At 52.4% G+C, this 26,683-nt stretch overlaps 2 protein-coding genes across 12 annotated transcripts; one reads left to right on the top strand and one right to left on the bottom strand.

Annotated features, from left to right (window-relative positions):
* Window positions 1-1,728: 1,728 nt before the first annotated feature.
* Window positions 1,729-21,620, bottom strand: ARHGAP1 (Rho GTPase activating protein 1). 4 transcript variants are annotated; one of them, XM_013994368.3, is made up of 14 exons: window positions 21,387-21,620; window positions 16,801-16,982; window positions 16,448-16,543; window positions 14,811-14,840; window positions 9,929-10,016; window positions 5,823-5,954; window positions 5,365-5,451; window positions 5,066-5,164; window positions 4,594-4,701; window positions 4,438-4,514; window positions 4,162-4,239; window positions 3,706-3,834; window positions 3,462-3,565; window positions 1,729-3,347 (listed from the first exon to the last, which is right to left on the bottom strand). In XM_013994368.3, exons 2-14 carry the CDS (start codon window positions 16,931-16,933, stop codon window positions 3,159-3,161), a joined length of 1,350 nt encoding a protein of 449 aa, XP_013849822.1. In that variant the 5' UTR covers window positions 16,934-16,982; window positions 21,387-21,620; the 3' UTR covers window positions 1,729-3,158. The 4 variants fall into 4 exon arrangements, with proteins under 4 accessions (XP_013849822.1, XP_005661009.1, XP_003122873.2 ...); XM_005660952.4 differs by lacking the exon at window positions 21,387-21,620 and adding an exon at window positions 21,183-21,224; XM_003122825.6 differs by lacking the exons at window positions 14,811-14,840; window positions 21,387-21,620 and adding an exon at window positions 21,183-21,224.
* On the top strand, window positions 21,393-26,436 carry ZNF408 (zinc finger protein 408). Of its 8 annotated transcripts, none has more exons than XM_003122824.7 (5): window positions 21,393-21,736; window positions 22,042-22,319; window positions 23,262-23,323; window positions 23,550-23,806; window positions 24,857-26,436. In XM_003122824.7, the coding sequence occupies exons 1-5, from the start codon at window positions 21,619-21,621 to the stop codon at window positions 26,383-26,385; spliced, it is 2,244 nt and encodes a 747-aa protein (XP_003122872.3). In that variant the 5' UTR covers window positions 21,393-21,618; the 3' UTR covers window positions 26,386-26,436. The 8 variants fall into 8 exon arrangements, with proteins under 8 accessions (XP_003122872.3, XP_013849820.1, XP_084867421.1 ...); XM_013994366.3 differs by having other exon boundaries at window positions 24,854-26,436; XM_085011295.1 differs by having other exon boundaries at window positions 24,836-26,436.
* The last annotated feature ends 247 nt before the right edge of the window (window positions 26,437-26,683 follow it).

Raw genomic sequence — 26,683 nt, 5'->3', positions numbered from 1 at the left:
GTTTCCATCTCTGGCCCAGGAACTTCTGCATGCCACAGGTATGGCCAAAAAAGAAAATTCTAAATTCAGCCCAAACCTGGGGCTGAAAAGAATGGGCCTGCCCACTGCTGCCTTTATGGGTCCTGGGAGTCTTGGCTCGTTAGTGAACTGCATATTGACGTCGACCGTTATACCTGACTGTGCACCCAACCCCTGGGTCAGAAATGGTTGAAAGATTGTCCTCAGAGTCCTCACCTTCAGTCGAGGTCCCCCAAAAGCACAGTGTTTAGTTGCCTCATGTCTGACGTGTTCTGCCCCTTTAAGCCGTGTCCCTACACTCTGCCCCCAGAGACTTACTGTTGCCAAGGCGAGGGTAAACTGGCTTTTGAGTCACTCTGCAGAGGCCCTGCCAGGAATCCAGCCCGAGTAAACAGCTCTCCCGAGAGCCCCATCTCATTTCCCAGGGTCACTGCCCCTCTGTTCTAAACAGTCCCCAGCTAGAGCTGAGCAGAGCCAGGGAGACAGGCCACCTTCTCTCTGAGCTACCTGGACGATGGTCACAGTTGCGCAGCAGGACTGGCTTTTGGGGGCTCAGTGCCTGTGTACGTAACCATTGTGTTAGCACCACTTGATCCTGCAGCTTTGGTCTGGGCTTCCCCAGCCCAAACAAGCAAAGAGGAGAAAAAAGAACAGGCCTGACTGGTGCCTTTAGAGCCTCCCGATTGCAGTCAGCAGGCAAACAGCTGGAACTTGACAACTGTGCCCACTGAAATTTTGGCCTACCCGCCCTGTGACAAACCACTTTTTAAACTTGTGGTAAAATACATGGAAATGTTACCATCTTAACCCTTTAAAGCAAAGCAAAGCATGCTCAGGAGAAGAAAGGAAAGCTGGATCCTCCATAGCCTCCATGGGACTAGGTGGCAGGTGGAAACAGCCGAGGCTGTCAGGCTGGGGGGAGGATGAGGAGGTCCAGAATGGTTAGGAGGTGAGGTCAGATTGCTACCCTGGCTCATCTATGAAATGACCATCATTCTAGTTCCCAGTGGGCACCTATTCTGTTACAGCGTAGACTTTACAGTTGGCCCTCACAGTTGTAGGTTCTACATCCGAGAGCTCCCCCAACCTCGGAGGAAAAGAAAAAATATTTGGGAAAAAAAAATGCCAGGAAGTTCCAAGAAGCAAAACTTGTATTTGTTGCATGCTGGCAGTATTTCCATGGCATTTACACTGTGTTAGATAAGTAATCTAGAAACGATTTAAAGAGAGGATGTGCGTAGGTTACATTGCAGATACTACAACATAAGGGACTTGAGCATCCTTGGATTTGGGTATCGTGTGCTGGGGTGGGGGGTGGCTAGAATCCATCCCCTGCACGTAGGGACAGGCAGGTGTATTTCTGATCTTTAGAGACATGAAAAATCAGTCTCAGAGATTACATGACAGTTGCCAGTTAGAGCTGGTGGTAAGTGAGGGAATGAGGATTCAAACCCTGGTCTGACCCTAAAGCCCCTGCTGGTCCACCACAGTTCACTCTGTGTTAAGGATCCAGTGTTCACTGCCGTGGGTTGGGTCACTGCTATAGCATAGGTTCAGTCCCTGACTTAATACCGCTCAAGAGTGAGCAGGATGAGGAAGGGGTGATGTGGACTGGGGAGGCGACTTCCTGAGGCCCCATCTGCTCCTCCGCAACCACACACCTCCCACCCAGTTCTGAGCCTCCATGTACTTCCTTAACAGCCAGATGGGTAGTTTTGAACTCCTTTTTTATTGAAATATAAAAAGTGCAAAGGTGAAATACATGATTGGTGCCAAGGAAGTCACTAAGTGTGAATGTGAACACTTGATTCACAGTATGAGCCCCCTACCCCGGGGTAAAGACCAGTGGGGGGAGGGGCGGAGAGACCAAATAGATCCACGAAGCTCCCCAGTAAGTGGGGTTGTGAGTGACACCTGATATACCAAGGAAGGCAGAAAGCAGAAGCCCGGGCCTGGACTGGAGACAAAGGGACTGATGGGGAACCAGCAGCCATGCCAGGCCCCAAATCCTGACATGCTAGTGCCCTGGGGAGAGAGCCCAGTGAGGTCAAGGCCCAGGCCACACCTGGTTCACAAATGGGGCAGGGCTGGTCAGTGAGGACCCCCATGGTACAGGCTCTGTGGCAATGGGGTTCACCAGGAAGGGACACAGCTGGAAAGAGGGCTATCCATCATCATCAGAGTCGGGAAGAAGTTGCTAGAACTTACCACCAGGGGCTGATCTAACTAGCAGAGTCTCTGCCCAGTCCCTCCAGGGGTTCACAACTGGACTAAGGAGCCACCACAGATCCTGAGGCACTGAGTCACCCCAGGCCAGAGCAGGGACCTGTGTGACTCCACAACTGACATGGCTAAGGATCTGCCCAAGTCATGGGGAGGGGCGGCAATGCTTGGGGGCAGGGCAGGGACTGCTTGTCACTGGTCTGACCACACTTAGGGGGCTGGCAGGGGTGGGAGTGCGGTGTCTATTTCGAATGGATGCTGGGACTCAGCCCCATCATCCAAGCTGCCAGTCCTTGCAGAACCAGGGGGTTAGGACACCCTGGGAGCAGTACCACTTGGGAAAGGCTGACCCAGGATGTGTGGAAGAGAAGGCAGACACGGGAAGCTGACTCCAGCCTGTTGTCCACTAGCTGCAGAAGTACCAAAGGCTGAGCCACCGGGGGTAGGACAGGAGCAGAGTGCCTGCAACCAGGCCTTCACCCAGACAGAGAGGAGCCTCAGCCAGGCCAGCCCAAGCCACCTCAGCCTTTCATTTCCCAGAATCAGGAAGGGGAGGACCAGCCCAGCCGGCAGTGATTTTGGCATCTCCAGTTGCCAAGGAAAGAGGCAGGAGAAGGCAGGTAAGCGGCTGCTGGGGCCAGTCCTCCCGCATGAAGAGCCAAGCCAGCTCCGCAGAACCCGGCAGGAGTCGGGGGTCCAAGGAGGCAGTGAGAAGTATAAGGCGAAGAAAAACGTCTTGTGGTTACAGCGAGGCCTCCAGGGCCAGTGAGGGGGCCAGACAGGATGGGGAGTAGGAGCTGTCTGGCTGGCTGACTCCAGCTTCTATCTCTGGGGGAGCCCCGGGCTCCTGTACCGCTGAAGCCAGGAGGAAGAGTCCAAACTGGGGCGATCAGAGAAGGGAGCGGGTGGGGCAGGGCTCAGAGCCCCTTGGCGTCAGGGCTAGGAAACAACTCCCCTTGATGATCCAGGAGGAACTTGGTGAAGGTGTTGATGGGATTGATGGCCTTGAGGGTGATGGCAGCATCCTTGGCCCACAGCAGGTTAGGGCCGAAGACGACAGCCAGATTAGTGTTGGTCATCTTGTTCTGGTCACAGAGGGCAGAAATCTGTGGAGGGAATCACGGAGCTGCAGCAGGAGCCACAGATCCTGCCTCCCATGCCCGGCAACCACACCCAGGGGCAGCAGCATGGCAGCTCCTCCTCTCTCCCCTGGGTCTCACCTGCACCAGGAAGGCAGTGAGGAAACGCAGCACCAGGTAGTTCTCCTCAGGCAGTGTCTGGAAGACCTGCAGTGTCGCCTGCACTCTCTGGCTCTCATCAATGCCTAAGAGGAACGGGGGCCAGGTCACAGGGGCCCACGGCCAGGCTGGTGTGGGAGACCCCAGCCAGGCTTTCTTTGGAGGATAGGCCATCCCCACCCTGCAGAAGCAGCGCAGAGCTGGGGAGGGGGAAAGGGGCACTCACTGAGGAAGCCCACAACGTGGGAGTAGAGGTCAAAGGTGAGCAGGGGCTCAGGAAGCTCCCGGAGGAAGGTCTTGAGAATGACTGCTGGCAGGTGCAACTCATTGTATTGGTCAAAGTCCACAGGCAGCCCTGGGGGCAGGAGGGGAGGAAGGATGGAGAGAAGCTGGGCCCAGCCTGGTTACCAGCAGGCCCAAGGCCTGACCTCACCCTCGGCCACAGGCCACCTCCTACCGAGACAGGGACACAGGTTCAGGCCGTCTGGGGAGCAGAGCCCCGAGCACACACCAGTTATTCCTTGCCTCTAAATGAACCTGCACCTAGGCTCTGGGAGCCTGACCTACAAGGAAGCAGGCCTGGGATCACCAGGCAGAAGTGAGACTTGTGTCATTATACCAAATACCACTGAAACCTGACACAGACACACACATACACGTAGTTTGTCCCCCGGCCACTCACCCATGTTGTACTTCTGCTGCACTTCCCGTACAACTTGAGTGTTGGCTGACCTCCGGAAAATCCCCTCGGTGGTGAGAGCTGGGGAACGGTGGGGCCTGGTGAGTCTCGGAGCTCTGGGGCAACGGGTGGACCCCCCCACCCATTCTGTGTCTCTGGGTTCTGGTCAGGGTCAGTGTGGGTGGTGCTGCATATGAGACCTTGCCCAGCCCTGCCGGGAAGCTTCCCTAGGGGAGCTGGGAGATGTGCTGAGGTGGGCAGGGGACACCCAGCACTCACCGTGGGCCTGCAGGTAGGCAACGGTCTCCCGCAGCACAAGTGGAATGGGCTCCTGGTCTGGGTTCTTCTCCCGGAGGCTGTGGGCACAAGGCAGTGAGGGGTCTGCGGCCCTCCGTAGCCCCAGGCATCAGCACTGCCCACCTCTTGAGTACTCACTGCTGCAAGGAGACCCCGAACTGCTGGTTGGGCAGAGGGGGCCGTGGTGGCATGGGCTTGGGGGCTGTCGCAGGGCTCTTCTGTGTGGATTTGAGGAAGTCATCATACCTGCAGGGCAGAGGGGAGGTCAGACCCTCTACCCAGCTCTGCAGTCCCTATGGCAACTCTTATTTGTTAGGCACTTACTGTGCTATGGGTTACCTCACTCAGTCCTCCTGCCAACCCCACTTGACACATGAGCAAGTGAAGACTTTAAAGAGATGCTGTTACACAACTTTTAAGTGACAGCCATGGGATTTGACTTGCTCTCTCTGACCCTGTGTGCTATCTCCGACTTATTATATCTCTCCCGCTGGGTATCCTGGGGTTCTCAAGGCTGCTTCTCCCCTTGTCTGGCACGTCCTACCCCCCAGACTTGGTATGCATGTACGATGTGCCCCGCGGGCACACACAGCCCCCATCCCAGCCTCACTTGAGAACTTGGCGAGGGATCCCCAGTTGCTCCAGCTTCACGTGCTCGCTCAGCTCACTCAGATAATTCACATAGAAGATCTTCTGCCCAAACTTGAAGCTGCCAATGGAGGAAAGGGTATGGGTCTGGGGTGGGCCCGTTTCAACAGGCCTCCACTGGCCCCCTCACCAGCCCACCCAGAACAGACAGAGGCCCAGCCCCAAGCTGGTCTGTCCCCGGGATGCTTGGCCTCCTTGGCTGCCTACTTGGGAGTTCAAGGGGATGCCGGGGGAACAGTGCTCCGCCCTAGGCCCGCTTACCTAATGATGGGCTTAAAGAGGATGAGCAGGGTCTTGATGAACATGGTGGGGTGCACGATGTACAGGGCCTTGATGTTCTTCTTGTACCTGCAGAGGCAGAACAGGACCTCGGGAGTGGGCCTGGTAGGAGAGGCACAGAGCTAGGCTCTAGATGTCCACTTACTGATCTGATGACTCATGGTAGGCCTGCCAGCTAAGTGCCATTGTTGGCCTGTTTTACAGACTAATAAACAGTGGCTCAGAGAAGTAACATGAAAGGTCACAGAGTGAGTAAGCAGAGAAATTGGGATTTAAGCCCAGGCCATTCTGACCTGAGATCGGTAGTATTTAGTTTACCCAGGAGAGGGCCCCTGCTTCCCCCTGGCATGGAATATGCTCCTTCCCAAGCAGAGGGCAGCCACGAGCCTGGCAGAGCTGCTGACCCCCAGGCCCTGGAGCCCACACAGAACCCAACCCACTTGCGGTCAAATTCCCGGTAGGCGTCCCGGAGCCAGCTGAGGGAGGGCTTGTTGTCGCTGGTCAGGCCATGGTGCAGGTAGAGCAGCGTGTAGTCACTCTCCACGTACTGGTCCAGGGTGTGCTTCAGGTACCTGCGAGAGAAAGGCCTGCTGGGGCCTGCCCTGTATGCAAGTGGGCCCCACTGAGACAGAACTGGTACCCCAGGAATCCTCTCCTCATGTCACAGCCCCCCCACCCCCACCCCCAGCCCCTTTCCTGCACTGTCTGTCCTGGCTGCAAAATCAGTCACCATGTGGTGGTGAAGGAGCAACCAGGCAGTGGCTGGGCTGGCGGAGGAATAGTAACAGCTCTTGGTTTTGAGTACTGACTAGAAGCCAGGAGACCAGAACTCTAACTGGAGCCAGCTCACATACTGCAGTAAAAACAGGAATACCACTTCCCTTCCAGGTTTGCCTTGAGTCAATAATGATGATGTGGCATGGGTTAAAAATCTGACTGCTGGGACTTCCCATCATGGCTCGGCAGGAACAAATCTGACTAGTATCCATGAGGACACAGGTTCGAACCCTGGCCTTGCTCAGTAGGTTAAGGATCTGGCATTGCTGTGAGCTGTGGTTCAGGTTACAGATGAGACTCGGATCCTGGGTTGCTGTGGCTGTGTTGTAGTCTGGCAGCTACAACTCCAATTCTGACCCCTAGCCTGGGAACCTCCATATGCCACAGACTTGGCCATAAAAAGCAAACAAACAAACAAACAAACAAACTGACTGCTGTGGCTTGGGTCACTAAGGAGGCACAGGTTTGATCCCCAGTCTGGCACAATGAACTGAAGGACCCTGCAGTGCCACAGCTGCAGCTCAGATTCAGTCCCCAGGCTGGGAATTTCCAAATGCTGTAGATACAGCCATGAAAGAAAAGAAAAGAAAAGAAAAGAAAAGAAAAAAGAAAGAAAAAGAAAGTCACCATTTGTCAATATTAAGCTTTTAGTGTCTACCAAGAACTTTGCATACAATATCTTATGCTTTTCTCATAACAATCAAGGCTGATATTATCCCATTCTTACAAGTGAGGGCAGTGAGGCTCAGAGAGGTCACAGGCTTATCTAAGATCACACATCTTGTGGTAGAGCTGTAGAGGTAAACTGTCTAACTCAAATATTGCCTTGTTGGATTTCCCATAGTGGCTCAGCCGAAATGAATCTAACTATCATCCATGAGGATGCAGGTTCAATCCCTGGCCTTGCTCAGTGGGTTAAGGATCCAGCATTGCCTTGAGCTGTGGTGTAGGTCGCAGATGTGGCTCGAATCCTACGTGGCTGTGGCTGTGGCTGTGGCTGTGAGCTACAGCTCCAATTCGACCCCTAGCCTGGGAATCTCCATATGCCGCGGGTACAGCCCTAAAAAGCAAAAAAAAAAAAAAAAAAAAAAAAAGGCATTTTGCAATTATAAAATAGCAAAAATTATAGTGCAAATATACTCCTTTGTTGGGTGTTATGACCTTTTGGAAGGCAATAAAGTGATGTTATCAGAAGTTATAAAATGCTAATACTATTTGACCTGGTAAAAATATGTCCAGGAATTTATCCTAAGGAAATAATCAGAGATGAATAGAAATGTGGCTGTTCATTGTAGCCTGTTTTATAATGGGGGGAAATTTTTGAGCAGCAGGCTAACTGTCCAACAATAGGGAATTGGTTAAATAAATCACAGGACATCTATAAATGGAACACTCACAGGATGTTTCTGTAGACAGAACCAATCTGTGAAGCTGGATGTGAGAATAGTGGTTACCCTTCAGGGTAGACACTGGATGAGCAGAGGGAGGTTTGTGGGTGTAGATGACATGGGTGTCTTTTATTTTGCTTTTTAGTTTTTTGAAAATTCATCAACTAGTATACAGAATGTATTCCCTTTTCTGGATACATACAGATCAATAAAACGTTTTTTAAAAGATGCCCTTGAAGAATGTTTAATGCTCAGCAGATAAAAACATTATGTAAGACACAAAACTGACTACAGAGTTCTATATATGTTACAGCAAAAAATAGGAAGTGAATATACTAAAATATTAAGTGTTTTTCTCTGGTGAGTTTATGAGAGACTTTGTTTATCACTGTCTATATTTCTTCTTTGTAGCTATCAACATTTTTCTAAATTCCTTTTTTTTTTTTTTCTTTTTGTCTTTTTGCCTTTTCTAGGGTCGCTTCCCTCGGCATGTGGAGGTTCCCAGGCTAGGGGTCTAATCGGAGATGTAGCCACCGGCCTACACCACAGCCACAGCAACGCCAGATCCGAGCCATGTCTGCGGCCTATACCACAGCTCATGGCAACGCTGGATCCTTAACCCACTGAGCAAGGCCAGGGATCTAACCCACAACCTCATGGTTCCTAGTCGGATTTGTTAACCACTGCGCCATGATGAGAACTCCTCTAAATTCTTGAAATTTGAAAACAATGGCATTTCAAATATATTCTCTTATCTAATGCCCACAACAACCCTGTAAGGGGAGTGCAATTATTTTTCCAGGGTTCAGGAGAGACCTGATCCTGAGCACATGGCTAGTAAGAGGCAGAGTTGAAGTTTAACTGGTCTTCTGCATCTAAGCTTTAGGCACTCTCTCAACCCCCTAGATCTGGCTGGACAACTGAGATAATCTGCCAGAGAGCAAGAGTACAGGACTGATACCTGATGAAAGCACCTCCCCGCTGGGCTGGGCGGGGGCGGGAAGGTTCCGCCCGCCTGGGAGGGAATGGAGGACGGACAGGATGGACGACGGAGGGCTTCCTGAAGGCAGATGAAGCCCCAGAGCTGGGCACCCTCCCTCAGCAAGCTCTCTCCTGAAACCCTCTGATTTCCTCCCACTCAGAGCATCATCTGGCCAGGAGTCTGTCACCTGCCTTCCCAATGCTGTGATAAAACCAGACAGGGCATGTGACTCAGCCTCCCACTGGCTGGGCTCCTTGGCCAGCTCCTGGCTGGGCCCCGTGATGGGCCTGGACAAGGCTCTGCCTGCCGGCAGGGCTATAAAACAACAGGAAGGGGGCTCAGGAGGCCGGAGACAGAGAATTCACACGAGGCTGGAGCAGCTCCTGCCTGGCCCTGGCTCAAGAGACTTCGAAGACTCTGCACTCAGGCCCTCCCCTTCTACTGCTATGTCCCTGGCCTGTCCCTGACCCCACCGCAGCCCCTCCACATACAACCACTCAGGTTCCCAAAGAGCTGCTATGGGTAGGGCAGATATTTCCAATTGGAGACAGTGCTTTAAAGTGGTCAGGAAAGGAGTGCAAGACGGAAACTGCACACGTGCTAAGGAGTCTCAGGCGAAGGCCAGTTGTGCTCTGCCTCCACGGGTCCCTCCAGTGCTGTGGGCTGAGCGCTGGCCCAGTGGTGGCTCAACAATGAACGTTTATCAGAACAGAGTCTGTAAATCCTACTTTCAGTCAGCCTTCAGACTTGCGTCAGGAGATATCTAGGACCAACCAGAGCTACTGTGTTCATTTGGCTCTCTCAACCTGGACAGGCACAGAAGTTGTTGGACCAGATTTGGCGCAAAATAACACTAATTACTGGTGCAAATGATGAACAACTGCAACTGCCTCAGAAGCACCACATTATTATCATAATCAGCCCTCATATTTGGACAACGTTTAACTTTTTGAAGCATTTTCACATGCAGTATCTCATTGCTATGAGGAAAGAGGGCTGTATTATTATTTTTTGACCACACCCACAGCATGCAGAAGTTCCTGGGCCAGGGACTGAACCCATACCACAGCAGCAACCGAAGCCACAGTGTGACAACCCATCCAGCCACCAGGAAACTCTAAGAGGGCTGTATTATTATTTCCTAAGAAAAGTGAAGATAAAGAGCTTAAAGACGTGAAGACACTTGCCAAGGTCACAAGGATGGTTTCTAGGACTAGAACCAGGTCTGACTCCTAACCCAGCGCTCTCTTCCCAGTGTAAAGGGGCTCCCTCAGCAGAAAAGGGGGGCCTTGAGGGAGGTGGCTTGGTAACTCCAGGGCAGGAAGAGACAGTAAGGAAAATGGCACCAGGCTGGAGTGAGAATCTGGGCACAGGTCCTCCCACTTCCCATGGTACTCACCCCAGGAGCTTGCTGTGGTCCAGCTGGTGACTTGGGGGCATTCGGCAGGCACTAAACACAATGATCTTCCGCCCATACTTGTCATCTCCTAGGTGTGGATAAAGATGGGGTACAGTGGTTGGAAGATAAGCCAAAGGAAGTTGGGTGAGGATCTGCAAGGGCCAGGCCTGGAGACCTGTACCATTCAGCATTGGGGCCAGAGTGGCCTATGCAGACGAACCCCAGGCAGCTGCCTGCATTCAACGGTGTGTCTCTGAACAAAGAGCAACAGGTGCTATCACAGTACCAAGCCGGGGCATAAAAAAAACCAACAAGACTCTTATCCGGTGGCACAACAGGATCAGCAGCATCTCTGGCCTGGTACAGTGGGTTAAAGATCTGGTGTTGCTGCAGCTGTAGGTTGTAACTGCAGCTTGGATTTGATCCCTGGCCTGGGAACTCCATATAGCTTGGGGCAGCCAAACAATGAAAAAATAGAATAAAAATATTACTTAAAAAAAAATCACACCTGGTAGAAACAACCCAAATATCCATCCATGGATGGGTGGATAAAGAAAAAAATGGCATATCTGTGCAATGGAAAATTGGCTGGCTATAAAAAGGAGTGGAATGGGGGGGAGAGATAAATTAGGAGTTTGGGACTAACATATATATGCTACATAAAATAGATAGTCAACAAAGACCCACTGTATAGCATAGGAGCTCTACTCAATATTCTATAATAACCTATATAGGAAAAGAATCTGAAAAAGGATAGATATATATATAACTGTATCACTTTGCTTTATACCTGAAACTAACACAACATTGTAAATCAACTTTACTCCAATATAAGAGTTCCTGTCGTGGTGCAGCGGAAACGAATCTGACTTGCATCCATGAGGACACAGGTTCGATCCCTGGCCTCGCTCAGTGGGTTAAGGATATGGTATTACTGTGAGCTGTGGTATAGGTCACAGATGCGGCTCGGATCTGGCATTGCTGTGGCTGTGGCACAGGCCAGTGGCTACAGCTCTGATTAGACCCCTAGCCTGGGAACCTCCATGTGCCTCAGGTGTGGCCCTAAAAAGATTTTTAAAAACCCCCAAAAACCTTTATCCAATATAAAATAAAAAATTTAAACAATAAGAAATAATTTTAAAATACATGCTATTTTTTTTGTTTTAATCTTTTATTTATTTATTTATTTATTTTTGTCTTCACCCATAGCATGTGGAAGTTTCTGGGTCAGGGATCGAACTTACACCACAGCAGTGACCCAAGCCATAGCAGTGACAACTCTGGATCTTTAACCTGCTGAGCCACCAGGGAACTCCTTATATGCTATTTTTTTTTTTTTTAAAGGAGTTCCTTGGTAGCTCAACAAGTTGAGGATCCAGTGTTGTCCCTGCTGTGGCTCTGTTTACTGCTATGGAGCAGCTTCAGTTCCTGGCCTTGGGATTTCCACAGGCCAAGGACACAGCCAAAAAAATAATAATAATAATAAAAAGAAAAAAGGAATGAAGTAATGAAACATGGCACATTGTGACTGAACCTTGAAAACATGATGCTAGGTGAAAGCAGCTGAACACAAAAGGCTATATATTGTACGGTTCCATTTATATAAGCTATTTAGGTAAATCTTTAGTGACAGAAAACAAATTAGCAGTTCTAGGTGCTGGAAGGAAGGGAGAATAGGGAGTGATGCTTATGATTACGAGGGGTATAGATGAAATCATGGAACTAGATAGAGGCAGTGGTTGTACAACACTGTCAGACAGAACTTCCTCTAGACAATTCTGCTGTCCTCCTCTAGGCTAATTCGTTGAGTCTTCAAGACTTATCCCAGCTCCTCCTTCAACTAACCAGCTGGGTTAGATGTCCCTTTTCACAGCTCCCAGCGTGAACCATCACCCAGCTCTGTCACAGCACTTTGACTCCCCTGTCTAAGTGTTTATGTGTCTGTCTCCTCTAGTGGCTGTGACTCGAAGACAGGGACTGTGTCTCCTCCATCTCTGAGTGTCTAATGCTTGTCCAGAGCCCAGCACGTGGCAGATATTCAATAAACACGTAGCCTGCACGAAGTCGCAAGTCAACATTACAGATTACACATGGTCTGTTTCTGAGTCTGCTCACAACAATATCTGGGTTAGGAAAATGCTTTGGATAGTTTCCCAAAGCCTGGGGTGGAATTTCTCCAGACCGAAGCAGAGAACCCTTTCCCAAGTACGTCTGAGGAGGAGAAGGTACAGCTCCACCCAGCAGGATGAGATGTCACCTGCTCCCCTTCACACCCTGACCCAGACCTTAGGTGTCTGGGTTCCTTCCAGGTCAGCGAGGGATCGCTCGGCAGCCTGCTCTGATTCACTTCCCAGAGGCTCCAACAGAAGGACGAGCAGACAGGCAAGGGGTGGGGACGAAGCCCAGCCTGGTATGTGATCTGGAGCTTCAGAAATCCCTGAGCCTTCTACCACGAGCCTGCAAGGGGGGGGACATCATCTGCCTACTCCCTGCCAAGCAGAGGAAACACCCAGGGCATCAGGACAAGTGCCAGGAGGAGCAGGAAGGATCCTAAAAACTTCTTTTCATTGCTACCCTCCAACAGTAAGGCCTCATTGGCAGGCAAATTTGAGGACATAGGGCAGGAAGCCTGAGCTCACAGGGCTCTGGGATTTAGAGCTGGTAACTCGTTAAACAGGCAACTTGGGTCAGGGGCCAGGGGCCTGGGGTTCCAGGGCTCAGCTGCTGCAGGACCTTCTACTTGGGAAACTCGGGGTTCTCAACCAGGGCTCCACCAATGCCGTGATGTGAAAAATATTACAAGCTCATGCACATTTTCTGGGGAAGAGGTCCACAGCTTTCATAGTCTCAGAGGACTCCTGACCAGTTTGAAGAATTTCACTGGACTGCACACTCCTTGAAGGAAGGTATGAGTGTCTTCCCTCAATGAATGCTTGATGCTGGCTCCTGGGCTTGTTCCAGAGTAGGTGTTTTATAAATGCATGCCGAGGTCAGCTTTCCCTGATTATCAGGAAGTCGTCCTGCTGCTCTAGCAGCATTTTTTTTTTTTTTTTTTTTTTTTTTTTGTCTTTTTGCCTTTTCTAGGGCTGCTGCAGTGGCATGTGGAGATTCCCGGGCTAGGGGTCGAATCTGAGCTGTAGCCATTAGCCTACACCACAGCCACAACAACAACGCAGGATCTGAGTTGCATCTGCAATTTATACCACAGCTCACGGCAACGCCGGATCCTTAACCCACTGAGCAAGGCCAGGGATCAAACCCACAACCTTATGGTTCCTAGTCGGATTCGTTAACCACTGCACCACGACAGGATCTCCTCTAGCTGCATTTCTATTCTTAATAAACTCTTCTTTCTTTTCACCCCCCAAGAAGTAAATAAAAAAATACATGCCGAGTGAAATCAGGATGGGGATTGGAGGCAAGAAGGGGATCAGGGAGGGCTGGATGGCAAGGAATGAGATACAGGCACACCCCCACTGCCCAAGTCCTTGAGTGGCTCAGGCATTGCCAGAAGGCAGGGTGACTGCTCCTTTAAGAAGCAGATGTAGGGACTTTCCATTGTGGCTCAGTAGGTTAAGAATCCAACTAATATTCATAAGGATGTGGGGTCTGCTCCCAGGCCTTGCTCAGCGGGTTACGGATCTGGTGTTGCTGTGAGCTGTGGTGTAGGTCACAGATGCAGCTCAGATCCTGTGTGGCTGTTGCTATGGTGTAGGCCAGCAGCGGCATCTCTGATTTGACCCCTAGCCTGGGAACTTCCATATGCCAAGGGTGTGGCCCTAAAAAGCAAGAAAGAAGCAGGTGTAAAAAGGCCTGGGACTCCCCTCCTGATCTCAGAAGAGAACAGATTTCTGCACTGGAGATTGCAGGAAGGGAAGGAGCTGGCGGCACTGGTGTCTTCAGAGCCCTGGGGGAGAGGTCTCAAAAGGGAGGCGCAGAGTTTGAGGAAAGCACCAGAAAAAGACCAGCTGCCTGAGACTGAAGCCTCTGCATTCCCCAGATAGCGATCAGGAACTTCCCAGGGGAACCTGGGTATTAATCAGCAACAGCGCCACTCCCAGCAGGCACTGCGACCTGCCAGACCAGGCCAACCACGGGGGGTGGGGGCTGGGGCAAATGGCTGGGGCTGCTCATACATTTGTTAAATGTTACATTGTCAGGAATGTTGCAAGCCAGTTGACATCATTGTTGGTAGCTTAAAATCTGCTGTTGATAAGCTTAAAATCTGCTGTTGATAGTTAGAAATCACAAAAGCTACAAATGCTACAAATAATGGTCTTTTCTTTTTTTCCTTTCTAGAGGGCCAACTGTTGAACATTTACTAGCACACCACTGGAAAGAACCCACGTGGACCAAGTCAAAGTTGACCAGGGAGCATGGCAGCCACTGTAAGGAGAACAGAGGCTACAGAGGAGCTGGGGACATAACCCATCCTCCCTTCCAACACAGGCTCTTTTCTCTGGCTTCTAAGACCAGGAAACTGGCCTCCCAGAATGTCACCATAGTCACATCAAGCTCCTCGTGCTATGGCACTGCCGATCCAAACTCTTTGCAGCAGTCAGAGGCACACCCCCGGGGAACACGCACTCAGGCCAGGCCATTGCTCACAGCCAGCCCTGCACCCCCGTGGACAAGGACCATCCCCCGGCCACACCCCTCCCTTGAGCTCCTTTCCCTTTAGGCTCTGGAAGTGTCTGCACACAGCCCCCACCCCGTCAAACCTCCCATGAATTCCCTGCTATTTCCAGCTCCCAAGTACCGCCAGCTCCCAGATCCCTGGAGTGGGGCTGCAATTAGGCCAGCCCCACCTCGCCTCCACCAAGAGCCCTTCCTGATCCACAGCCCAGAGAGGCCAAGCACAGAGAGCCAGGAACACACCTACCTGGCTGGGCCCCCTCAGGCACCTCACACCCTGGAGAAACAGAAACGTGTTGCAGCTCTGCTTACAGGAATCACCTGGTGGAGATGGGGGGCTGTCTCCCCTGCTCTGCCTTGAGACTTGGCCACATAAGCCAGGAGGACTTCAGCATAGAGACGCCTTCACATCAGACACTCCCCAAGCCCCAGTCAGGTCCATCTCTGGGTGGGAGGTAAGTTCTGAACCTTCAGGTGACTCTCCTGCACTCAGGTCAGGACGAGGCCAAAAAAGAACTCTCAGCCTTGCCTCCATGGGGGTGAGAGAGGCCACAGCCAAGTCCTCCAACCCAGACCAGAACAGGCACCAGGACCACAGATGCCAAGGAAACACCTCTGACACTGGGACAACCCTCTCTGCCACGCCATTCCTCCCTGTGCCCAGCGTTCAGGAGAGACGCAGCCCCCTGCTGCTTCCCCCTGACCAGATGCCACCAGGGTCCCCTCAGCCAGCCAGCGCCTCACTGGGCTCCTGGCTCCCCTTGCACCCCAATGCCTCAGAGCAGGGCTGTATTGTCTTCCTTACTCACAGCTGCCTGGCCTCACCATTGAGGTCGGACAACCATGAGGGAAAAGACAAGGGACCCTGCAGTTCCAGTTTCCTCTTATAGCAGCAGGAGCCTCAGGCAGAACCCAGGTCATCAACATCTCTGCTACATTCTTGCTCCTGGAGGCTTCTGGGTCCTGCATCATGAACAGGAAAGGGGGAGCTCCCTGCGGCCAAGACCCAAGCGGGGGTCTGCACCCCTTCTTAGATGGTGGCACATCTGCTGGGAACCCGATGCTCTGGGAGGGGGGTGGGGTGTCACATGGTTCCTAGCTTTGGGAAGGAGGGGGCTCTGCCACTCCAGACTTCCTTGGAGGTGGGGTTTCTCAGGAATCCTGCGCCCCCCCCCAGGGACTGATGGGGTAGAAAAGCCATCCTGAGGGCAAAGGAAGGGAGGCTTTTTCAGGGCCAACTACATCCCTGACTGATGTTCGCTACTGTCATCCTCTCAGCAAACCTATGAGAAGAAATGAGCTCAGGGAGCAGAGCTGGAAGTCAAACCCAGGGCTCTCCCAGTGTCTCCCACACACCATCTGCCAGTGGAGATGACGACGAAGTCATAGGTCGAGATATGGCTGCAGCTGAACAGACCAAGTGGCTATCACAATGGAGTTTGTGTTTTTAAAGAATGGTGCATGGGAGTTCCCGGCGCGGCACAGAGGAAACGAATCCGACTAGGAACCATGAGGTTGCAGGTTCGATCCCTGGCCTTGCTCAGTGGGTTAAGGATCTGGCGTTGCTGTGAGCTGTGGTGTACACTGTGGTGTAGGTCGCAGACGTGGCTCGGATCCTGCGTTGCTGTGACTCTGGTATAGGCCGGCGGTTGCAGCTCCAAGTCGATCCCTAGCCTGGGAAGCTCCATATGCCACAGGTGCAGCCCTAGAAAGACAAAAAAGAAAGAAAAAATAAAAAATGGTACATGGAGCCTCAATACCCCTGCGGTCAAGGGCAGACGTGTCCCTCCCCTGCAGCCCCTTCCCCTAAGGCAGGAGGGGCTGGCTTCCCTAAGCCAGGAGAGCAGACTCTGAGGAAAAAGGTGTGATGCCGGGTGTGCTCACCTGCCACCTCCACAATCTGGTGCCGGGCGATGTCGTAATACGGGTCATCCCACTTCAGGTGCGTGACAGGTTCCGGGGAGCTGCTTTTGGAGTCATCTGAGGAACACAGCAGAATCAGTGCTGGCCCCACCATCGAGGTCAGACAACCATCAGGGACATGTTCCCCCTGAGACTTCCGCTCTGTGGCCTTCCTCTGAGTGGGGCTTGTGCTCCCAGCCCCAGCCTGGGGCTGACCTGTCACCCCCGCCCCCGTCCTGCCCTCCTGGGGTCTTTTCTGCCCTCCTGGGGTGTTCCTTCCACAGGAAGGGGGTCCTCTAGGGCACCTGTAGCTGCTGAGACCCAGCCGTGCCCACCTGATTTGGGAAAGTCGGGCATTTCATCTGAGGGCCAGTTCTTCTCGTCAATGGAGGCTAGCTTCAGCTGGTTCAGGGCCTGGCTGGTGTCATCCACGGTCAGGTCGTCCTGCAGCTCTGAGAGTGGGTCCATGGCCAAGCCTGACCCCTACAGCTTCACGCCACAAAATCTGAAGAGAACCCTGGGAGATAAGAGGCAGCTGGCAGGTCAGTGACGCACTCTTTTCACCTGTAACTTCTACAGCAAGCCCCCGGTGGCCACGCTTCTCTCCCAAGCTCCCTTGTCCCTGTTCCTCAACATTTCTCATCCTTGCCAAGAGCTCCACGTAGCTCCTGGCTTTCTTGGCACCACAGTTTTCTGGCACATGGCCAGAAGAGACAGCTGGGGCAGAGGATGGCACAGCTCAGTGCCCGCCCTCAGGCCCTCCAGCTGGATAGGGAAGATCTGTGCCAGGTTCCAGCTGCATGGTCAAGGGCCACACCCCTCTCCTCAGGGGTCAGAGAGCACAGAAGCCTCCCAGGCCCCAGCAGTGATGGGGTAGAGCCACCGCAAGAATCTAAGGAGCACAGGGCTGCTCTGAACCCATGTGTGGAAAAGGTTAGCTGTGGCCCTGGCTATTCCACCCCATGCTCCTGGCCCAGAGAAGGGGAGGTGGCCAGGGACCATGATGCCTCAGATAAAAGGCCATGGCCTGGGGGCCCAGCTGGGTTTGCCCCAGGACAGGAATGAGGAGCAGAAGATGGAATCTGCTTGCCTGCCACTGCAGATAATCTGCAGGCTCCTTAGCCCACTCTATTTTGTGGGGAGCTCCTGATGCTAGTTTCAGGATTGGGGGCAGGTAGGGTCTGGTCCTTTTTTTTTTGGCCACCCCTCAGCATATGGAGTCCCCAGATCAGGGATTAGATCTGAGCTGCAGTCTTTTTTTGCCATTTCTAGGGCCGCTCCCGCAGCATATGGAGGTTCCCAGGCTCAGGGTCAAATCAGAGCTGTAGCCGCCGGCTTACACCTGAGCCACAGCAACGCAGGATCCAAGCCACATCTGCAACCTACACCACAGCTCATGGCAACACTGCATCCTTAACCCATTGAGCAAGGCCAGGGATCAAACCCACAACGTCATGGTTCCTAGTTGGATTCGTTAACCACTGAGCCACAATGGGAAGTCCTGAGCCACAGTCTTGACCCAAGCCACTACTGCAACAATGCTGGATCTCCAATCCACTGTGCCAGGCTGGGGATTGAACCTGTATCCCAGTGCTCCCAAGATGCTGCCGATCCTGTTGCACCACAGCAGGAACTCCTGGGGGCTGGTGTTGAGGATGTGGCTGCGTGCAGCCTGGACATGGCAACTTCTGCCCTGTGTACTAACTAGAAGCCACTCTCCCTCCCTTCACAAGCTCACCATGTGTGAAGGAGGGGACTTTCAATTCAACCCACTTATCCAACCCCAGCAAAGAGGCTGCCCTACGTCTACTGCATTCCTGAAGCCCCAAAAATGACATATATGGTCAGAGAATCAGCAGGACAGATAAAGAGTACAGACAAGACCCAGGCGCAGGGAGGGAGAAGAGGGGAGAACTGTAGGCCCAGATCCAGACCCTGAACACCTCTGAGCGATGTGACAACCTCTGCACACATCACAGCCTGCCAAAGTCTCTGGATGGCAAACCGGCTCCCTATTTACCTAGCAACAACTTAGCAACAACTATCCTGTTACCAGGGCAACCACACTGATTCAGTGGCAAAAGCTGTTTCAAGCTCCTGAGCCAAAACTGAGCAGGCCAAACAGCCAAAAACAACAATTTCTTTTTCTTCCTCTTCCTCCCTGTGGCCTTATCTGCTACACTTATTCACTGCTTACCACCAAAACACAAGTTCCTTCCCCAAACATGAACATGTCCCTCTCCTGTTTGGGAATGCATTTCTCTCTCTCAGTGAGTGCTGCTATATGTCCCCTCACCCTAGCTCCCCATTCTGTTTCTTTTTTTTTTTAGAGCCGCACCTGCAGCATATGGAAGTTCCTAGGCTAGGGGGTTGAATGGGAGCTGTAGCCACCAGTCTACCCACAGCCACAGCAACGCAGGATCCGAGCAATGTCTGCGACCTACACCACAGCTCATGACAATGCTGGATCCTTAACCCACTGAGTGAGATCAGGGATCGAACCTGCATCCTCACAGCTGAGCCACACCTGAAGCAACCTTCAGTCTAGAGGAATCCACGCCTGATTCAGCCATAAGCTCCTCCCCACATTTAACCGGGAGGCTGTGAAGGCTCCCCCAAAGGGACCCCCAGCTGGGTGACAGGCACAAATTCAGTAACCCTCTCTGGACCTGAGCCTTCTCTCCATCCCTTCTGTTCAGTTACTGCCCAGACACCAAAAGCTCCTTCAGCCTTGCCCACAACTATTCCAGAAGTCTTTTTGCACACAGTGGGTGCTTGATGAAGTGACAAAAAAATAGAAAAAAGAAAAAAAAAAAAAGGCAGGGAATGAGATACACGGAGAACTGGATTATAGTCCTGACTGATTTGCAAAGATGCTGGGCAGTCCTTTTCCTATCTAGGCTTAAATTTCCTCATCTATCTCATCTATAGAAGTGAAGACTCCTCCCAGAAATATAATTCTCCAGCATTCTAAAATACTTGTGCTGAAGGGAACAACAGGATTAGAAGGGACAGCTGGGAGCTAAAGTATGTGTGAGGGAGGGAGAGGGACACTCTAAAAGGGAGACAAACTTGAACTCCACCTCTTCCAGTAACTCTTCTATTTTGTTAGTTCTTCCAGAACTGACCCCTCCCCCACCCTATACGCTCCTTTTCCAGCATAACTAATCACAGTTGCTTCCACCTCCCAGCCAGCCTGGCCTCTCTCACTACCCTCCAGCCCACAGCTGTTGCCCCTTGTGAGGCCAGAAGCTGAGCTCCCATTCAGTGGGAAGGGGGAGAGAAGCTAGTGCAGGGAACTTCTAACATAGAGTCACGGAAATGAAGTATCCTGGCTGCCTAAGACTCCTGTCACAGTCCTGCTTCACTCTGCAAAATATGTCTTACTCTCAAATTAACGTTTCTCTTCTCAGGAGATAAAATATGTACCTTTCCTAAATCCTTCAAGACTCACTTTAGGCAGAGGTTTTACCTTTGGGAAGTCCTGGAGTTCTCTGGAATTCTGATGAACTGTCTGGACTCATTCCCCAAAAATCAGCATACTCATGAAATCTTGCATGAAATTTTAAGGGGTTCACAGACCCTCTTAGAATCACTGTTTAAGAATCCCTGACCTGGAGTTCCCACTGTGGCGCAGTGGGTTAAGAACCTCACTGCAGGGGTTTGGATCGCTGTGAAGTTCTATCCCGGGTGGGAGCAGTTGGTTCAAGGATCTGGTGTTGCCACAGCACAGGTCAGCTACTGCTGGGATTCAATCCCTGGCCCATGGAACTTCCATGTGCTGCGGGTGTGACCATTAAAAACAAACAAACAGCCTTGACCTACTCAAAATTACATCTGGCACAGAGTAGATGCTCAGTCATTTGCTGAATTACTGAAGGAATCAATTTGTATCCTAAGAGGAAAAGGGAAGCAACCACTATGAACTGGATACAAATTATCTTTTCACATCAGCACCAGAGAAGTACAGTTCCAGAAATGTGAAGACCAGAAAAAATAAGAGTCATACAGTAAAGTCAAGATTTTAATCCATGTCTATCTAAGGTGGTCTCTTTGTGCAGGTCAATCCTTCAATACTTCTCTTAAGTGACTGTCATTCATATGATTCTCAAAGTTCTACAAAAGGGCAAAGTAAAGCTTCTCTAAACTCCTCCAAGGAGAACTGAAATAACTTGAAATCATATTCTCTGGAATTGTGATAGGCCTCCTAGTTAGGGCTCCAGAATTGCAAAAATGCAAACCCCACAATACAAAGCAAGCCTTTCAACTACAATCACGTTTGCATAAAGCCTCATGGTTCACAAAAACCGGATTGGGTGCTACAATCCTGTCTCACAGGTTAAGAAAGAGACATGAAAGCGTGGCCTAATAAGTAGCAAGGTGGAACACTTCGCCCGAATTTCTTGTTTTAGCACTTCCCCAGATCGGACGAGGGAGACTTCCCCTTCCCATGAGTTTACTCGATGACAGCGAGCGAGAGGCCAGGAAGAAGCCAGCAAAAGAAGCAAAGTCCTCTCGCTGCAGACCCGCGAGTGGGGCAGAATCCCGGCAGCGGGAAGGCCAGGTTCCCAGGCCCCATTCCACCCCTGCTCCCTTCCTCGGATCCGCTTGGATGCTCCCCATCCGGACCCCATCCCTTCAAATGACCTGGCCAGTCCTTTTCCTTCCCGCCCCCGCCCCCCAACCTCCCAGGCAGAACTTGCACCCCGCAGCTCACCGTGGTCGGGTACCGCTCCCTCTGCCACGCCTGTCAAAGATCGGCAAACATCCGGCTCCGAGGTGGAACGGGAACCGCCCCCTCCCTGTCTCTTCACTCCCAACCACTTCCGCCACACCTCCAACCCACTTCCGACCCGCTGCCCGGTCCAAACATGGCCTTTCCAGGATCCCCGCCCACTTCCTGTACGTGCTGCTCACGTGCCTCCTTGGCTGCGGTGGAGTAGAACCGTCCGATTCGTCCCTCCCAAAAGGAGGCCCTGGAACAGTTAGTTCCGATGTTCCGGGTACTCGAATCTCTGGTGGACCTCCGGAATCCTTAGCTCGTATTCTTCTCGGACAGAGATTCGCCTCACCAGAATTCCCAAACTCCTGGTCTTGTGCACCAGTTAAGGCTGACTCTTACGATTCGTTCCCGAGAGGAAATTTGGGTGTCAATGACTGTTTCCGGGAGGAGCCTAGAAGGTGACACTCACTTCCGGCGGAGGGAGGCTTTTCGATCCGGGATGGAGGAGGCGGAGGAGCTTCTCTCGGCGAAGGGAAGACTGCAGTTCGGTGAGCGGCCTGCGGTGTCTCCGACCCTCGGCTCAGATATTCCTGACGTTCTCTGGTCAACTCTTATCCCCCGACCCTTTTCCTCCCGAGCCTGGCATCCTCCTCCGGTGCCCTCAAAATCTCGGGGGCTTCTTTTAAGAGCCCTCGAAGTCCCTCAGGTCTTTTCGGGGCCCCTTAGAGTCTTTATATATCTCTCAGACTCTTGAGGCCTAGCTGGACCTAGGGTTTTCTCCCTCATCTTTCCCCACCCCACTACCTCTTGGGCGGCTTCCTCACTTCTTCACTGTCTTCCTCTCTCGCTGCAGTCCCCGGCCCACGCCTGGACCCGGACTCAGGATGGAGCCCTTCCGGAGAAGGCTGTGCACAGGGACCCAAAGATTTCCCAGCCAGACCGACCCGAGCCATCCTCGCTCTAAAGAGCCTCCCCCGGGGCTTGGCCCTAGGTCCCTCACTGACCGAGGAACAGCGCTTGGGGGTCTGGTGTGTCGGGGAACCCTTGCAGCCGGGACTGCTCTGGGGACCACTGGAAGAGGAGTCTGTCTCTAAGCAGAAGGGTGATGCAGCGGAAAGAGAGCAAAAAGAGGTATTAAGGGATCGGGCATCTCCCTTCCATGATTGAAAATTTAGTTCAGACATTTCTTGTTAGAAGATGCAGAGTATTTAAAGGGATAGGAGATGGTTTGGCCCCCTTCTGTCCAGGACTGTCTTTTCTCCTTCCTTGCAGTAATTAAGAGGTGCAAAAAATTGTTAAAAGCTGAATTAGTAGAGTGTTAGCAGTTACAAAAGTCAAGAACAAAGGTTTTGGGAATTAAAAAGCCCCTGGGATCAAATCTCAGCTTTGTCACTTAGCTGGTCAGATGGCATGTAAAATAAAGGAATGGCTCTTTATTTTAATCCTCCAGGATTATTTGGAGGGAAAGGTGAAACAGCACAGGTAAAAGATTTCATTGCATAACTCCTGAAAAAATTTTAAATTTGAGGTACCTCTTACTTCTGTTTGGTACTCATTGAAAGGAAGTAATATGTTCAATTCAGTAATTTTTCACACTTTGGGAGGGAGGTGTGGGGACAATTTTTTTTTTTTGGCCTTTACTGAAGGAAAATTCAGACAGTGCAGTCTACAGAGAGGCAGAACCAGAGACCATTAACCTTCCAGGGGGCTTCATCTTAGGTCTGTGTTGGGAGCAATTTCATCAGGTGTTTTTTTTTTTTTTTTCTTTTACGGCCACACCTGTAGCAAATGGAAGTTCCCAGGCCAGGGGTTGAATCTGAGATGGAGCTGGGGCCTATGATACAGCCACAGCAATGGCAGCCCTGGATCCAAGTCCCATCTGCAAACTACGCAGCAGATTACCGCAACGCTGGATCCTTAAACCACTGAGCAAGGCCAGGGACCGAATCCTCATCTTTCAGAGACAATGTTGGGTCCTTAACCTGCTGAGCCACAATGGAAACTCCTTATATCAGGTTTTGTTTGTTTTGCCCTCAAACACATGAGAGAAGGACTTTTATTGGTTTATTTCAGGACGTGTCACTAGACCCATGGGGAGATGTGTGTGCTTGTGAGCAGAGTTCAGGCTGGATGAGGTAAGTTACAACAGAGTATGTTATGAAGATGCTCCCTTGAGGCTTTGTTTTGTGGCCTGGGTTGGAACCAGAGCTAACTGTAATTCCCCACCCAAGGGCCTTTTGCAGTGTGTGTTCAAAAGGCATAAGATCCGTTAAGACTCAGACTGCCCAGGAGCAGGGGCTTTTAGGCAGGGCCACTTGCTTCAAGAGGGTCTCCTGAGCCAGCTCTTGCTCTGCTTTGCAGTTTGGTGCAGCGGGGCAAGCTGGAGGGTGAGGGAAACGTGGCTCCCGTGTGGATCAGCGAGAGGCTCCACCTACAGGTGTACCGGGTTGTGCTGCCAGGTTTCGAGCTGCGGCTGTGGCCCCGGCCTCCCGCTGAGGGCCTGAGCCCCAACCAGTCCAGACTAGAGGAGGAGGCAAGCATGGCTGGGGTGACAGAAATGGAGTCTGTTGTACAACAGGAAGTAGCCACAGAGGAAGATGCAACAGAACCTTGCACAGGTATGTGTCAAATAAATGCTGACTTCCCAAATTATCACCTGTTGATTAGACAAAACAAAGCTTATGGCTCAAGAAAGGAAGGGAGAACAGTATTCTGAGGAGGAAAGGAAAGGCCTGGATATTTATTGAAATTTTGAAGGCTGGTATAAGATGGATTTTTCAGTGTGGCATGGGAGTGGGGCTTGATTAGGATTGAGTGAGAATCATGCCGTAATTCTTAGGATTCGTGGACACAGCGAGACTAGAATTTTTAGGGAAGAAGTTCAGAAAATTTTGGGGTATAAAATACCATTTGATGCTTTTTACTGAAGAACAGCGGGTCTTAGGATGAACAACATAGTTGACTCTTGAACAACACAGGGGTTAGGGACACCAGCCCTCTGGGCTGTCACAACTCCTGAGTGTGACTTGGAGTTGGCCCTTCACATCCAAGGTTCTATATCCATGGGCCCCATCTATAGATTCAACAGACCATGGTTGTAGAGTGCTGGGCTATTTCCTGTTGGGAAAAAACCCATATATAAGTGGACCCATGCAGTTCAAGCCTATGTTGGTTTAAGGGTAAACTGTATAGATATTTGCAAGTTGTATCTTCCTGAGTTGTTTCAAGGAATAAGAAGCCCGCATTGTGGAAGACAGCAAGCTAGAAATAAGGTTTCCAGTTTGTGTTCTTCTGTCTGGGCTGGGGCTGGGGGTTCTTTTATTTTCAGATGAGCTAAAGTGAGGAGGTGGTGGTCTCAGCTCATCCTGAGTGCATGTCTCCAGAGGGAGGGAGAATACGGGTCCTCTGGGATGGTCTTTCTCCAGGGATTATCCACATCGTTCAGAGTGCTGTGGTCTCCCGGGCAGCCTCCTCAGAAGGTACCTGAGACTGGACAGGAAGATAAAGGGAGTGTGTGGCTCATGTGCCGGGGGAGACGGCTGTCACTGTTCCCATGCAATTCAGGGGTTGAGGAGGAAGAGTCATGGGTTGCTGTAATTCTCTGGTGAGACCACTATGACCACATGCTGCTTCTCTACTAAGCCCAGTACCCCACTCTTGCCTAGCAGACCCTGGTGTCCAATCACCCCCCAACATCCAGGCAGAGAGTGTGGTGAGCTCCGGACTTCAGCCTCAAACCCAGGACCACGTTTCCAAGGAGAGCCAATCACTCGGCCCATTGCCTGAGGACGGCAGCGTAGATGAGGAGGTCCCACCCCAGACACAGATGTCACCTGGACCTCAGAGCACCTCCGCTCCCCAGCAGGGCCCTGAGAGCAGTGAGGCCACTTCCTCGTCTTCTGCCAGGGGCCCCCAGCTGCGTGCTCACCTGGGCAAGAGGTTACGAAGCCCCAGTGATCAGCGCCCACCCAGAGTGAAGACCTCAGAGCCTGGGGCCCAGCAGACTGGAGAGCAGCAGCACCCTGGCTTCCCTGCACACTTGCGGAGCCCTCCTGGCTGTGCAGGAGGCTCCCCAAAACAGGGGCGACGATACTGCTGTGGGGAGTGTGGCAAGGCCTTCCTGCAGCTGTGCCACCTGAAGAAGCATGCATTCGTGCACACAGGCCACAAGCCCTTCCTTTGCACTGAGTGTGGCAAGAGCTACAGCTCAGAGGAGAGCTTCAAAGCCCACATGCTGGGCCACCGTGGCGTGCGGCCCTTCCCCTGCCCACAGTGCGACAAGGCCTACGGCACCCGGAGAGACCTCAAAGAGCACCAGGTGGTGCATTCAGGGGCCCGGCCTTTCGCTTGTGACCAGTGTGGCAAGGCCTTCGCCCGCCGGCCCTCCCTGCGGCTGCATCGCAAGACACACCAGATGCCAACGGCCCCTGCCCCATGCCCCTGCCCCGTGTGTGGGCGGCCCCTGGCCAACCAGGGCTCCCTGCGGAACCACATGCGGCTCCATACAGGGGAGAAGCCCTTCCTGTGCCCACACTGCGGCCGGGCATTCCGCCAGCGGGGCAACCTGCGTGGGCACTTGCGGCTGCACACAGGGGAGCGCCCGTACCGCTGCCCGCACTGCGCCGAGGCCTTCCCCCAGCTGCCTGAACTGCGACGCCACCTCATCTCGCACACCGGCGAGGCCCACCTGTGCCCCGTGTGTGGGAAGGCCCTCCGAGACCCGCACACACTGCGCGCCCACGAGCGCCTGCATTCGGGGGAGAGGCCCTTCCCCTGCCCCCAGTGCGGCCGCGCCTACACACTGGCTACCAAGCTGAGGCGCCACCTCAAGTCCCACCTCGCCGACAAGCCCTACCGCTGCCCTACCTGTGGCATGGGCTACACCCTCCCCCAGAGCCTCAAGCGGCACCAGCTCAGTCACCAGCCTGGGGCACCCTCCAGCCCACCCTGTGAGCCGTCTGCCACTTCTGAGCCCACCATGGTGCTCCTGCAGACCGAGCCAGAGCTGCTGGATGCATGCAGCCAACGGGACAGCTCCTCAGCCCAGGATGTCTTCCAGGTCACCATTTCCGAGAGCCAGGATAAGTGCTTTGTGGTCCCGGAGGAGCCAGGCCCTGCCTCCAGCCTGGTGCTCATCCACAAGGACATGGGCTTCAGCGCCTGGGCGGAAGTGGTGGAGGTGGAAACGGGCAGCTGATGCCCCCCTACCCCCGCCCCGAGAGTGCTATATAAAGACTGGTGTTTCTGAGCTTGGGTGTCTGGAGCTTTCTCTTTGGGTTCCCTGTTGGAGACCAGTCGCTGAGAAGCAGGTCAGGGACATCCCTTATGAATGACCACATGGTTTCCCAAGACTAATAAGGTTAAACTATTTCTAGCCTCTTTTTACCAACTTCCTGTAGAGCTTGTTCTGCCCCCTCCCTGGGAAATTCCTCAGGGCCTTGTTCTTTAAACCTTGCGGAAGTGACCCTGCCCAGTGAGGTAGCCAGCTCGCTGGC

This window comes from Sus scrofa, chromosome 2 (genome assembly GCF_054392235.1).
Source record: "Sus scrofa isolate SSC_HxYL_T2T_F1_AM1 chromosome 2, Sscrofa_HxYL_maternal_Yorkshire_Landrace_v2.0, whole genome shotgun sequence".
Classification (NCBI taxonomy): domain Eukaryota; kingdom Metazoa; phylum Chordata; class Mammalia; order Artiodactyla; family Suidae; genus Sus; species Sus scrofa.
This window is presented reverse-complemented; position numbering and strand designations above follow the sequence as displayed.

Bases quoted from the DNA above. Each gene is read 5' to 3' on its own strand.
- ARHGAP1 (XM_013994368.3), bottom strand. From the start codon at position 16,933: ATGGACCCACTCTCAGAGCTGCAGGACGACCTGACCGTGGATGACACC. The intron at 5,165-5,364 runs GTAAGCGGGCCT...CTCCATTGGCAG, and splicing joins CTCTTTAAGCCCATCATTAG to CTTCAAGTTTGGGCAGAAGA. The intron at 3,348-3,461 runs GTGAGACCCAGG...TTCCCTCCACAG, and splicing joins TCACTGCCTTCCTGGTGCAG to ATTTCTGCCCTCTGTGACCA.
- ZNF408 (XM_085011295.1), top strand. From the start codon at position 21,619: ATGACTGTTTCCGGGAGGAGCCTAGAAGGTGACACTCACTTCCGGCGG. The intron at 22,320-23,261 runs GTATTAAGGGAT...GGTTTATTTCAG, and splicing joins CGGAAAGAGAGCAAAAAGAG to GACGTGTCACTAGACCCATG. The intron at 23,324-23,549 runs GTAAGTTACAAC...TCTGCTTTGCAG, and splicing joins CAGAGTTCAGGCTGGATGAG to TTTGGTGCAGCGGGGCAAGC.